The sequence below is a fragment of the Manis javanica genome, chromosome 11 (genome assembly GCF_040802235.1).
Source record: "Manis javanica isolate MJ-LG chromosome 11, MJ_LKY, whole genome shotgun sequence".
NCBI lineage: Eukaryota > Metazoa > Chordata > Mammalia > Pholidota > Manidae > Manis > Manis javanica.
The window spans coordinates 33471206-33485753 of NC_133166.1; the positions used below are offsets into that span (position 1 = coordinate 33471206).

Below are 14548 nucleotides of genomic sequence, written 5' to 3' on the forward strand. Positions count from 1 at the left end.
AGAATTGGGAATCTGTGCTACTTTCCTAGTCAGGTCAAGCTTTGCTACCCTCATATAGGAAGTATTTGGTTTTCTCTTGCAGTACCTTTTGTTTCAGTTTGCTTTGTAACACTGTGGTCTTTCCCAGCCACTGGTCTGTGAGGTGAACTCCAGGTGTCTGGCTCCCTGGCTCATTCCTCTTCAAAGCTTCCATGCCTAGAGCATGTTTCAGGCATGTTTTAAGTAGGGTATCATGGGGGAAGACACTATCCTAGCTGGACCTGGGACGATTTTGATGGATAGTCTTAAGAGGTATTGCAACTCTGAGCAAAACATTAGAATGGCCTGGTGGTTTCAGGGACTGAAAGCTGGGTGTGTATTTTGATGGTGCTGAAATGGATTAAGGGGTGGTGGTGGTGGTAGTGTGTCATGAAAGATAAAAAGTTGGAGCTAGATGCTGGGACACTGAATACTATACTAGAGCAGTTTGACCTTTAGACTGAGGGCAGTAGGGAGCCACTGAAGGTCTTAAAGTAGTAGCGTGGCAAAACCAAAGCTGTGTTTTAGGTGGCTGTGTAAAGGATGGATTTAGAAAGAACAGCTAGAGGCTGGAAGTATTAGGGCTAGTTAAATTATTTATAGAGGATTAAAAAGGTGACTGTATAGCATATGTTTATTGCTTCACAGAATGAGCCCTTAGAAAGTCTTCATATTTATTTTCCTTCTAGAAATAATTATAACAAAAAGAACTTCTCTCCAATGTAGAGATTATGTTCAGTATATAGAATTAGACATTTTTACTTGCTCATCTGTTTGACCCTTGTAGTCTAATGCAAATGGGTAGTTTATAAGCTGTCCTGGTAAGATGAAGGAGAACACAGTGTTTTATGGGGCCATCACTTGGTAATGTTATCAGCTGCTGTTGACTGATAGGAACTCCGAGAGGGTGGGACTTGAGTTATTGGCAAGCCTTTTGAAGGGATGAGAGGAATAAGTTCTGACTAGCCAGGGGTTGACAGCCTTCCTCTGCATATTCTGTCTTCTAGGCTATTCCTACCTAATAAGCCCCTGGGTGAATGCAGTACAGGTTATTCCAGCGACTTGGCAGTGTCACCCCTGAAGGCCAAACCTTTAGAATCAGCAACACATCGTACCAGCTCCTGACAACCCAGGATGGGCTGCCTGCCCCTTTCTGGTGATTTTCCACGTTGGTGCTGATTTTCAGTCAATGATTTATATCGGGGATTAACCGAGACACTGGTGTCTAAACTTCCTCTTGGCAATGCTGTGGGCTGCTTCAAATGTTCCGTTTCATGAACCTCCCTTTACCCCGATCCTAGCACTGAACCCCTCACCCACACTGTTCTGCATCCCTCTCCTTCAGTCCTGCATTCCATCAGTGTGTACCTCATGAGGACCTACTGTGATCTTGACACTGGGGATACAGTGCTGAGCAAACCCCAATCTCCAATCTGCACCCAATCTCTAATCTGCACTGCAGTGAACTTCCTGCCTGGTAGTTAGGGAGGCAGGCATCTGTTATGTAAATCATTCAGGACCAGGCAGCTGTGAGGCCCTAAATGAGAGGTGTGGGGGAGGAATAGGTGAGAGTCCTTCATAGGTGTAAACTCCTTGAAGGCAGAGATGGTGTCTTCATACTCCTGATTCTAGCTCATTGCTTACGCTCTGTGGGTGCAGATGGTTGTCTGACTAGTGGGCGGCTGGCCAGCTTTGGTGGACGTGCTTTCCTGCCCAGTGACACTGGACAGTGTCAGCAGTGTAGAAGAAAATGTTATTCATTAACTCCTCATAGGTTGGTTAATAGACTCTTCCACTGTCTCCTCTGGCAGTGCCCATGGGTATGACTTCCCCAGATACTACGGAGGGCAGGGTCGCTACACACCCCGTTCTGTAGACCTCTCCCTAGCCAGGGACCCTTGGTTCCCACAGTGTCCCCTGCACCTGTGTCTTTTAGTGATTGGCTTTCATAACCAAAGATGTTTTTTTCTGTTAGATAAATTTCAGCTGATAAAAATGTTTCATAGTTAGAAAGGGTTTTAACACCATCTTGTAGACTCTTGCCTGAAGAAGTCCTTGGTGAACCGTTCTCTTCACTGGGCCCTGCTCCTCGGTTGGATGGCAGAACTGTGGCTTTGTCACCTTTTGAAAGCATCTTCCATTTCTTCTTCCCCTGGACCATCTTTTTCTTTTTTTTGTTCACTGTGTGTTGATGATCCAGCAACACACTGCATTGTAGGGATGTAGGAGCCCCTTTTCTGCCCTTAACAATGACTCCGTCCACAAACTTTGAGTTACCTGGGAAGATGAGGCCCAGAAAAGATGAGTGGTATTGGTCTTTGTTCTCAGTGACTTTACGATCTGGTTGGAACGATGACATGTACTGAAATGATAGAAAAGAAGGCAGAAAGCCAGCAGTGAAGGAGCCTAGGTCAGGGTTGTGGACAGTTAGGGAAAGGAGGGTAGAATCCAGACATGCAGAAATGGGCAAGGCCTGGCCAGGCCAGGAAAGCAATTGTTTGCACAGGTGCAGAGCTCAGAAAGCTCAAGGTGTTAACAGGAACGTTCTGTAGTCTAGTAGTAGTGCTATGGGGCCAAGTTTGTGGAAGGATGTGGAAGACCCTGTGGTCAGTGCCTGTTGGATTCTTCAGTTTGGTCCAGCGACCAGAAGTTTGAGTTCTCATTCTTTAAACATGGGGCAAGATGTGGATAATCCTTACAGATCCCTCCCAGGAAAGCAAGGGCCAGAGGAGCCTTCTTCGCAGTAGATCAGCTGAGTCCCTTCCCCAGGCCTGGGGCAGTTCAGCCCTCTACTCCTACGAGTTTGCCTTAGTGCCTGCTGCAGCCAGGGAAGAGCAGGCTCCATTTGTTACTGCTTTCTTTGTGGCTCCCTGACTGCATTCAGTTACAAAGTGGCTCTTACACTGTACAAGCCAGTCTCTCTGGGCTGTAATTTGTAGCCACAGACCCTGCATTTGCTGTGCCTCAAACATGACCTTGAGGCCACATCCCTTACACACAGCCCACAACAACGTTAACCAGTCTTCTGTCTGGGGGAGGAAGGCCCCGTGCAAACTCTGTTCCTTTCTGCCAGAGTCTCTCCCTCTGGTGCCCCTTTAGCAGGGAAATTCACAGCACTGTGGGATGCAGGAGAAAGCGATGATGGGGTCACTTTCAACTGTGTCATGTTATTTAGGGGAAATAAAAAATAAACTAGAAACTGAATTGCAGTGCTGGTGAGGCTCACAGCATACTAGAGGCAGGTTGGACTGTGTTTGTCTTTGCAGCAGCCTGTTGCCTGGGTGAAAGACAGGGGCAGTGCAGTGCAGGATCTCAGCCTTCAAGATGGGCCAGTGTGCACCCGTAAAAGGAATTCTGTGCTGCAGAGAAGCTACTATACAATGACACTTAGTGGTGAGGTGTGACATTGCCACTCAGCTCTATAAGCTATGACAAGTATTTCTAGAGATGAATGAAGATGAGTCATGAAGGCTGTGGATACTAAGAGGACAGAACTGGAGTCTCCTGGTCCAAGATGGAAAGAGGGCACAGTAGTCTGGAAAGCAGAGTGGAAAGGTCGCCAGGCTTCATTTTTTTGCAGTCCCAGTTTCCTGCTTATATATTTAAAGGAATGCCACTTCTTCTGTCTGAAATAGTCTTCAACCTATGCCCCCTTCCACACACACACCATTCCACCTGTTAAAATCAGTCTTCTTACTTTAGTCCTGAGAAGGCATGCTGCAGTATTTAGGGAGAAATAGTATGCCTGCAGCAATAACAGCGAAAAACCGCAATCAAAAAAGATGGGTCAGTGGGTTGGCAGAGGAACAGACAGACACCTTAAAGAAAGTATAGGAAAAGTTAATGTTAGAGTTTAGGTGGTGGGTATATAGTGTTTATTGTAAAATTCTTTCTGTGAAAAAAAACTATGTCTGTCTGAAATTCTTCCTAGTGTGTTGGAGAAAATATAAGCTATCTTTAAAGGCCTAGCTTATGCTCTGGTAGTTTGGGGAAGGCTTTCTAGGTTTCCTGAATTATTTGTGGCCAGTTCCCCACGCATGTTATTAGAACCTCTTTTTTGGCAATAGTTGTCATCTGACATGTAGAACTGATTTGTTCTTTTATCTTAGCCTTGTGTTGGGCAGCGAACTCCTCGTGGGCAGGTAGGCTGTCTTCTCTTTATATTTCTGATGCACCAGACAGGCAGCATAGAGGCACAGAAGATATGGTGCCCACACAACTGTAGGATTAGTTTTGGAATGTTATGATTAACTTTAAAGTTAACTTTGTTTTCCTAATGGGTAAACATATTTTAATTTTAGAAAGAGTGAGAACTGAACATAGAAGATTTTAACAGAATCAAAGCCATAGTGTTGCTATTTTTTATTTAAAGTATTTATGCATCTTTGGTAGCTCAACTAATTATTCAAAATAATTTGGCCCATGTAGCAAGTTAGCCTGTATTTCCAAATTGAAATGAAGTAATTGATTTAGACTGATTTAGGGGACGGTTGAAGTCTTACTAGATTTGTAAACAGTATTAGAGCACTTAAGAAAATTTACTAGGTCTCTAAGAATTATTTAAGGGAAGGTTTTGTAAGTTAAACAATTTTAATATTTAAAGAATTAAATATATTCTAAGTATATAGTTTTAAATGTTTAAAGGAGTTTAGTTAATTAGGTTTTTAAAATGGACCAAGCATTATTCAAATGGCACTTTGAGTGTGATTACAAAAATTATAAGATACATAGTTGACCTTAAAACTTAAGGATGAACTAGAGTGTTTAAATTTGTTTTAAGCAATGAAATCAAATATATTTTAAAAGCAGATCAATCTGAATAGTTATTTCTGTGCACAAAGTCATCCTGTTGGTCATTAAATAATTCACACGAAATAAAGTGATTAACATTGCGCTAAGATCATGGTAGATGGTTAATGTTAGTTGAATTTGAATTTAAAATTTAAATAAGAAATATTCCCTTATGGATGCAAGAAGAAGCACATGAGAACCTCAAGTTACTTAACTCTTCATGGCTTGAAATACGGTGTGAAAGAAAGAACCACTGGGTTTTGAAAGGTGTTCTTATACTCGGGTAGATAACTGGGGCATAAGTCATGACCAGCTCTCAGTGAGAGGATGACTGTATGGTCGTGTTACGCACGTAGTAGATACTCGGGATGAAATGCAATAGAGTAGTGATTTCTAGAAGTACTTTAATCCAAGTATGAGTTGACATTTTTTAACTCCAAGGGGAGCCATTTGCATGGACTAAAGGGTATACAGTCCAATGTGGCTGTCCTGGATGTTAATCTCATCCATCCAAATACTATCAGAAATTAGAAATTAGTTATGTAGATTATGTATCACGCATACCAAGCAATTCTGTCTGCTTCACATAAAATAAGTGAGTATTGGGGCAGGAGACATTTTTGCCATCTGCAGAAGGTTCAGATAAAATTGCGTATAATTCAGAGCCCTGGATTTATTTCCTCCTAGCCACTCAGACAGCCCTGAGCTGGGTGCATGCACAGCGAGGCCCCGAGCTGGAGGATCCTCTGCTCGTCTGCAGACATTGTCATTTAGGTCTAGCTTCTGGTAATTAGGCACTCCTAGCTGGGCTCTGCTTTCCACGAGCCTTTGAGACAAATTGCAAAATCTGTACAACCATCTGAGACATGGAGAAGTAGACCCAATGGCACTACAAGGGTTATTGGTAGTTCTCAAAAGTTTGAAAGAGAATGCTTAGAGAAGCAATTCTCAAAACTGAATTTAGAGGTCTTTTTCCTGCAGTTAAATGGTAAGTTCAGTCACAGCATCAGGATCTAGGTAGATCCTGACAGGCTGGAGTGATAGGCTTAACTTAAAGGATGAAGTACAATAGAAATAAATGTAAAAGTTCTATGTCTGGATCTGAAAATCCCAACTATTCATGAGAAGACTGAGCATGGGGGTCAGGAATATATCTGATGAGTAGCCCATATGAAAAAGAACTAGGATTTCAAATTGACAGTTTATTGTGGCTCCCAAAATCAAATGCAGCGTTGGGCTACATTACCAGAGGTGGAGTATTTAGGATGAGGCAGGTTATAGACTTGTGGACCTGCTACAACAGGGCTGTCACTACAGTTCTGGGCTCCAGGCTATGAAAGGAAAATAGACAAATGATGGCCACAGGATGAGTGTGGGAGTGTTATCAATTTTGTCACTGTAACAAAGGAACAGGGGAGGTTTGGCCTGGGTACAACTCCAGGAAGACCAAACGCTGTCATAATATCTGAAAGTCAGTCATGTGTATAAGGGACTAGACCTCTTTTTTAAGAGAAACAAGAAGAATCTGGGGATGAAAGTTATAGGAAACCCCAAATAAGAAGGATCTTTTCATTCTTAAATGTGTTCCAAGGTAGAATGGACAGCTTCCCTGATTCTAGAAGTACTGCCCTAAATTTGTAAAGACTTAGATTTCTAGGAGGTAGGAGTAGATGACCCACAGATAATTTCAGCTGCCAGATTCAGCCATTCTTGTGTTCCAGTTGTGATCACGTCCTGCACGGCCCTAACAGACAGAAAGTGGGCAGAGCCAAGGTTACAGGAACGTTCTGGGCAGAGACAGGAGTCTTACGAATTCTCAGACAAGGTTTCCAGGAGGACTCTGCCCTGGACCTCAGTACTGCTGCAGCTCTGCACTCTGCTGGGGCAGATCTGGGGGATGTGATCACTCTCTTTCACCAGACGCTGGATTGTTTCCTCATTTATTCTTTCTGTGTGCCCATCATTGTGCTGAGTGCTGGGGAGACTTTGGGGAACTAGATGCCCTCCTCAGGTATGCAGTGTGTCTGGGATGTAAGACAGCCCATCATATTGGACAACTAGCCATACAGTTAGGACTGTGGTTACAGTCTGGAGCCATGTCTTGTGTGAAGGGGTTTTTATGTCATCTAGTATTAGTAATACATTTCTCCACTTAGCTTTATGGATGTATTTTCCCATTACATTATAGTATGAAGTCAAGTTATCTGTTTGAGACTTCTCAGTCCCCTCATGGGGTAGGGGTGGGAGGTATTTGTTTATATTTTTAGGCATTTTATTTTCCCTAACAGTTACAAAGCTCTGGAGGAGGTTGAGTCCTTTTTCACCTATGTGCTCTTGTACACAGTTACTAGTATAGTGACTGCTTTTAGGGAGTGTCTGCTTGACTTGTAGGGTTTGTGTGGCCTCGGCAATTCATTCTCGCATGGCTGTGTTGACTCACTGGAGTTAACTATGAGTAGAAACCTGCGTGAAGGGGAATGGACGTGATAAGTAAGATTAGAACAGAATTGGGTTTGTATACTCCCACACCAATCTTTGTTGACTATACATGTGAACACCCATTTAGGTACAAGCATGGGAGGAAACTAAAAGGCACATTTTTAAAAGGTGCATTTCTATCCTCAATTGCTGATCATAGATCATAATTAAATGCCCTTCATCCTAATTTCCCTAGTAAATATTTTTGCAGACAATTAGCTGTTTTATTTTTCTAGCATTAGTAATCTTATAGCCCCAATTTAAAAATTCTTGATTCTGGATTCTGTTTTAGCTTTCAGAAGCTGTTTTTTGTTTGTTTGTTTTGTTTTGTTTTTGAAGTAACTCATCTTATTGTAAATTCTTTTTTCTTTCAGGTAGGAATGAATTGATAGCCAGATACATCAAACTCAGGACAGGGAAGACAAGGACCAGAAAACAGGTAAAATAACCTACCTAGACACTGTGCATGTCAGTGAATGGCCCGAGGAGGCATTTTGGCTGCAGTGGCTGGCTGTGCTTTGGCTCCCAGGAGCCCCCCATTTGAGTTCCCTGTAAGGACGTCAGTGTTGTAGGTGTTTTAAATTGGCTCAGTTTTCACTGTTCATCATTTCAGTGACCCATTACTGTGTGGTCTGCAGAGTTCTTTTTATATACATATGGGAACGTTTCCCTGCTGAGGACAGTGTATGAACTGTTCCGGTACTGTATTTGAAAACAGTATTTCTTTCCCAAACTGTGCATCTGCAAACACTGCAAAAGCTGCAGGTGCAAATACACTTGCAAGTCATGAAATTTTGAGATTTTTTGTACATTGTAAAATCCTGGAACAATTACATACATATTAGTCATAATTTCAATGAAAAAGTAACAGTAGTAGCCATGAGTACTGGCCTGAATATGATACTGAATGATGTGCGTCCAGGGAACTGTTGCTCCTTAAGCTGTGGCTATTTGTCAGTAGCTGCTGTGACTGCAATGAAGTTACAACTTACATACATTTGTGCAGCTAGTTTCAGGAATGTTCCTCTGCACTTTGCCAGGGCTCTGGCTCTCCTCGTTCTTCTGATGCAAAGCAGCCTGAATCTCTGACCCAGTTCAGAACTGGAATGGATGAGAAATTAGTGTTTAACTAAAAACAGAAAAAGAAAGAAAGGGAAAGGGGGAAAAAAATAAAGCAAACCTCATGGGTGAGTTGTTAACAGAACAAAATTATTTTTTAATGTTGACTTATGCTGGTTGATCTGGCATAGATTTTAAAAACTATAATCATAGCAAAAGGCATACTTGACTGTGGTCTCGTTAAGCATGAGCAGCAGATTCCAGTTCTCTGCTCAGTCTACTCGAGTGTTTATGACTGGGAGTTTTCCCCAGGAATGCTACATGCGTCCCAGGCAGGAGCCTGGCTGCTGAGTCAGCACAGAGGGAAGTGGCCTCCTGCCAGTGCTCAGAGGCAGGATATTGTCCAGTAGATGTTCCTCTGACAGTGGACAGTGGCCTTCATTAAGTCAGAGAATCACATAAGAACAGAATTGTGGTGAGAACAAATAAAAGCAGGAGCCAGATGGAGAGGTGAAGAGGATGGGTGTTCCTGCTTCTCCGTACATTACGGAAAAAAAAGGGCAAACTGAAAAAAAAATTTTTTTAGTAATTGAAACTCAAAGATAAAGTTAAAGATAAATGAATCTTTTATTTTCACAAATCCTATTTAGAATCGCCAGAGTGTTTGAAATGAATTGCCTCGAAGTCTAAGTTGCTAAACTTTCAAATGGAGGGTTCTAAATTTCTAAACAGACAGCTAATTCCCAACATGCTGAACCTGATGGACCTGCGCTGTCTGCTGGTCTGTGAGCTCTGGCCATGTGTCCAAGCCCTTCACTGGGGGACTCTTCTAAATTTAACCAAGTCCCACTGAAAGATGCAAATTTGTTTACCCAGGGGCATTACTGTGTTCAGAAGTTGGGCTTGGCTTGGTTTCCACACCCCGGCATCCTGGGAATGTTTTTAGGCATCAGTTGATGATACCTCCCCAATGTGAATTAGCTGTTCAGCAAATCGTGTGGTTTTCAACCCAGATTTTTAACAGGATAGCCGGCTGGCTGTATTCACACTTTTTCGCTTTGTAATCATATGCAAATCCACTTGGCTCCCAGTCAATATCCAAGAGTGGAAGGATTAAAGATATTTATAAGGAGAAAAAGAAAAAAAAGAAAGCTCTGCTAACTGGGTCTTCCCATTTCTCTTTGAGATGTAATTTACATGTCAGTATTGCTTTAACATTTGCTACAGAATCCAGAGCTCTTAATGAGATCAGAATACAACTGACAGCTTCAGCTTTTTGATTCTGCAGAATGTGCTAATTTATGGATAGTCTCTTCTAAATTGAGAAAAAGGGATTTTCCCTCCTGATCCTGAGAAGCTATAAATATTTTCATTTACCTCTACCCCGCCTTTTTAATTTCATAAAGAAAGCAACCCCCCTCTTCCCCTCTTACCCCATGCCGATGATTTCTCCTGGGTGAGAAAACTAAGAGTAGCCTAAACTTCCATCCTAAATCAAGTCACTGCAGTGATGACCCAGTCAGAAAAGCTTAGAGCAGCGCTGGGGGCTTTGGTGTCTGGCTGGGACTGTGTATTCCTAACTGCAGAGCTTTGTTGAGATGCAAATAACCTCCCTCACCCCCCACCCTGAAACCCTCCCGAGGAGTAGCGATTTTATATTTGATTTCCTTTTTTTGTTTTGTTTTGTTTTGTTTTGTTTCCCCTCATAAACCCGAACAATGTAGGTGTCTAGTCATATACAGGTCTTAGCAAGAAAGAAAGTTCGAGAAATTCAAGCCGCCATTAAGGTACGTCTGGCTTGCCCAGTTGTAGGGGGCTTTTCATCTCCATGGTTACAGGCTTTTCCTTTGTTTTCCTCCCTTCCCCTACCCTGCAGGTGTCTAGTCACATTCAGGTTCTTGCCAGAAGGAAATCTCGTGATTTTCATTCCAAGCTAAAGGTATGCGCTTTCCTGCTTTTTGGCTTGTGGTTGCTATGCATCTCACTTCCTGTTTTCCATGGTGACTGGTGAATGCCTGGTGCTGGGATTCTCGTAACCTAGTTTCCTTGCATGTGAGAGCTGTTTACATTTCTTTGTGTCTAATCTCTCTGTTTCCACACTAGCCTCACATTAAGCTCAGAGTGTGTGTGTGTACGTGTGTGTACTTGTGTGTGTGTATCTAATAACAATGCAAATGCAGCAGAGAGCTGTTCTTTAACTTTTCAGCTGAAACATGATTTTTTTAAACCTTCAAATATCCACCAAGCAGCCGTCCAAAGACGCAAAGTTGGTGTCGAAATTCTAAAAAAGAATCATTTCCAGAGTAATCATCATGTAATTACTTCGTAAGAAATACTTAGAAATTACTTTGTGCTTTTGATGTATTTTCAAGAGTACTCATGAAAAAATACATCTTTTTCATGTGTTCTTCCAACACGGAGAGTATTTTCCACCAGAATTCTTCCACATTGCTTAATGTTGCCTTTTAAGTGTATGGCTCTGTTATTAAAAAGAACTTTGACGTGAGGCCTCAAGAAAGATCTTCGTGAGATGAGGAAGCTCTTAATCAAATCCGTGTTTGCAGTTTCATTTATATTTGAATTTTACTTCATTGTTTTTTACATAAGCCTCATTTTCTAGTCTCTTAAAATATATTTCCTAGCAAAAACAGAGGCATGGACAATTTTTAAAATGCAAGTCCTCCCTATTTTCTCCCCTTCCAAAATTTGCAATAAAGCATCCATGCCTTTTTTTCCATGACACCCTGTTTAAGAAATTCCAAGGGATTATAATTTGTGTGGAAGAACTTTATAATAAAAATAAATTTGTAACCAATATTATTGCCTTTTCCACAGGCCTTTTTTGTTGCTGTTCTGATTTTTTTTTTCCATACATTAATTAAATTTGTATTTTTGTTCTAAACCTAAAGAACAAAGTGTAATTTTACAGCATCGAGTAGTGAGCCCCTGGGATCCTTCCCAGAGTCCTCCAGCTTTTTTAATGCAAACAAGGCTGGCTGTGGACTAGAACTAGTGAGCAGGAAGGAACATTTGGAGTGCCCGCTGCAGTGGGCAGCATGCTGGCTCGCTCGCACATGTGGCTGATGGTGGCTGGCTTTTAGCGGCACTGGCTGAGCAGTTGGAAGACTAAGATTAACTTCCTAGATCCTGCTTTTTAACCAAAGGTGCAGTCCTCTCTATGTGGATGTAACTGCCCTGGGGTTTGCTCAAGTTCTGACTCTTGTTTCTAGTTTTCCTGAGCTAACAAATTAATGATGTACCCAGGAGTTTACAGACATCAATTTTGTGTTTCCATCTGCGATGTTATGAATTGCTCCATTTCTACACTGTGTATGGTTCCTAGGTCTAGGGCTGTGTGCCCTAGAACTAAAGCCCTGTAAGTGATGAATGAAGCTCTCCTGTGCAGATGGGCTCCCGTGGGATGCAGGAATCGCTCTTTTTCTCATTTGGTGATTTTAAGACTCTTCCTCAATGGGAAAACAATGTAGCCATTACTGTATATGTATATGTGCACACAAACACATGGCTATGTTTATGTGTGTTCTTACAAAATAAAAAAAGATGACTTTCCCCCCACTCTCAGCCCTGGCCCATTCTCCTTTGGAGGGGTGGAAACAGAGGCAGTGGGGTAGCAACTGGCTCAGCATTTGAGCTCCAAGAACCACCTCCATCTTCGTGTATTTCCTTTCCTTCCTCCCTACCACATTATTCTTGGAAAAATGGAGGCCTTTGTTCTTCCCATCAGCTAATACCATTTGAGTGTTCCAGGCATGGCGCTCATCACCGTGGGCAGTTAACAGCCAACCCTCTATTCACAGAACTGGCTATGTAAATGGGAATGTGAAATATAGGGCACTGCTGGACAAGTGTTAGCAGAGGGAGCCAAAATACAACATGGAGGGAATCCTAGGGATGAGCTGCACGGGGAATGTGCTGCTGTTTGGGACTGAGAGACGAGCTAGTTTAGCGCAGAGCTTATAGTGGGTTCTCTCATTTATGCTCACTATGAAGTAAGTCCCATTAGTGACCTTTTGAGGAATAATATTTAGCAAACCAGTGCTTCGGGAGCTTAAAAGCCAAGTGTCACTTACCAAGCCTAGAAAGTGTCAAAGTCAGGATTTGATCTCAGATTTTCTGAATCCTAGACTGCTGCTCTCTCAGATGGGGATTCATCGGGTGGAGATGGGAGAATGGTTTCAAGCAGAAGGCTTCGCTCCAGCACATGCCGTAGATCACTTGTCACCCCTATGTCCCTTGGAGTCAGGCATGCAGCCCTGGCTACCAGTCCTTCCCTCAGCACCTGCAGTTTAGAAATAAGGTGTATTTTTTACTTGGAGCCCTTGGTCAGAATGTGGGCTTCCTCCGTGACTGGCACCATGTTGGTCATTAATAACTCGGGCTGGTGTGGTCCAGGCTGTAGAGCTGCTGTGTCTCCCTCTGAGGGCCCTGGGACAGTGAGGAGAATCAGGCTGGCAGCCACCTGCCTGCAGAGATGTCGTCTTTGCGCTCCATGGGCATTTATGTTCAGGTGCCCTCCTTCACCTTCCTACACAGCCATTACCAGGAACTGGGGAGCTCTGGAGGCTGAGAGCCCAGTGTGGGAGGCGGGGGTGAGTGTCCTCGCTGAGCTCGTTGCGGGGTCAGGACGACAGCCTCCCCTTCCTGGCCTCCCACACAAACTAATGGGATAAACTTGCTACAGAAATTTGACGACATCCCTACAGACAGTAAGGATAGCTTCTGGGCAGGCAATGGGGGCTGAGTATCCAGATTTACAAGGGACGCTGTGCTTTTCCTGAGAAGACGTAGCAAGGCTTTCTGGAGAAGTGGCGGATGGGAGACTGTCTCAGGACCTGTCCTTGAAGCGCCTGCCTCAACAGGCTGCTCATCACTTTTTACATGCTCAGAAGCCAGTATTTCTGTTCTCTGGGGGGGACAAAGGCCTCTGGCCCTCCTGGGAGGATGAAGCCAAGCTTCATTTCCGTGTTCTCCCTCGAAATTTGAAAAAGTGGCTAGCTCACACCTGGGGCCTCTGCCAGCTCTGGCTTCCATGTGGCCCTCTTGCCCCTAAGCCTCACTTCACTTCCCGGGCAAGGGTGTGGTAGAATTCTTCAGGCTAGTGGTTTTCTAGCCTTTTTTAAGCAGCAGAACTCATGTTGCAGACTGAATCTTCCTTGAAACTTTTAATGCATAAACGACTAAAAGCTGTTTTAATTGAGAGGCTCACCTGTGTTCTGCTTAGCAGGGCCCTCTTTGGCTGGCCTGTTGAGTAAGGTGTGAAAAACCACACTGCTTTCGGCAGAAGGAAGGGGAGATGTCTACTTCTCAGCCGTTCCCTCAAGCCTTTGCGGGGCAGCTTGTGTGTCCCGCTCAAAGCCCTGTAGCCTGTTCTGCCGTATTCCTGTGGAGGACACAGATGGCAGAGGAGAGTGAGCATTCTCCCGCCCCAGTTAGGGGTGAGTTGTCCGAGCTGCAAAGGGCCTGCCCTTGAAAATCTGCTTGAACAGGTTCCAAAGGTCATCTTTATGCCTCAGTGAACTGCTCTGTGCTTCTCCAGGTGCTTGTCTGGGAGCCAGATCACCCCAAAATGTGAGAATTTTAGTTTTTAAAACAAAATTTGTTTTCAGAAAAGTTTAAGATTTCCACAAAGATTTAAACCTTAATAGCTCAGAAATGATTACTTGATTCAGTTCAATAAAGTTTTCCTTGAGAATCCAGTAGACCTATTAGTAGATGTCAAAGAAAGTTAAGTAAGCAGAGTCTCTGTTCTTGAGGACCGTTCATTTTTGGCTACGTTTGGGGAAACAGACTTCCCAGTAGATTGTCCCAGTTGGGGGACTCTGCTGTAGAGATGCGACAGACTGGTGCAGGCTGCACGGTGAAGAGAATGATCAGCTCTGGCTGTGGGAGAAGTAAAGACTGCCTTGTGGAGAAGGCACCATTGGAGCTGAGTACAGATAATTTCCAGCAAGGTGTGGGGAACCATGAAGAACACACCTAGTTGGAGGTGCAGAATGGGGAATGAGCCTGGTGGAGCACAACAGGGAGGTCTGGTGTCATCATGGAGACGTGAGATGCATCCATGGACCAAGGGAGCACTCGGGGGCCATGCGAATTCATGCTTTGGAAAGATCTTTCCAAACATTTTGGGAGGATAGCTGGGAGGGAGGTAAATCTGGGAGCAGAGAGAGTAATACAGGGG

At 43.5% G+C, this 14548-nt stretch overlaps 1 protein-coding gene across 12 annotated transcripts in view; it reads left to right on the plus strand.

Annotated features, from left to right (window-relative positions):
- The window catches only part of TEAD1 (TEA domain transcription factor 1), a 248569-nt gene that overhangs the window by 165021 nt on the left and 69000 nt on the right, over positions 1-14548 (plus strand). For 5 of the 12 annotated variants that reach the window (XM_037026415.2, XM_073216217.1, XM_073216222.1 and 2 more), the window contains 3 exons: positions 7662-7726; positions 10071-10133; positions 10223-10285. In XM_037026415.2, coding sequence (XP_036882310.1) covers positions 7662-7726; positions 10071-10133; positions 10223-10285 — 191 coding nt within the window. The remainder of the gene's footprint in view (positions 1-7661; positions 7727-10070; positions 10134-10222; positions 10286-14548) is intronic. The other 7 variants (XM_073216225.1, XM_073216219.1, XM_073216221.1 and 4 more) reach the window with 3 other exon arrangements.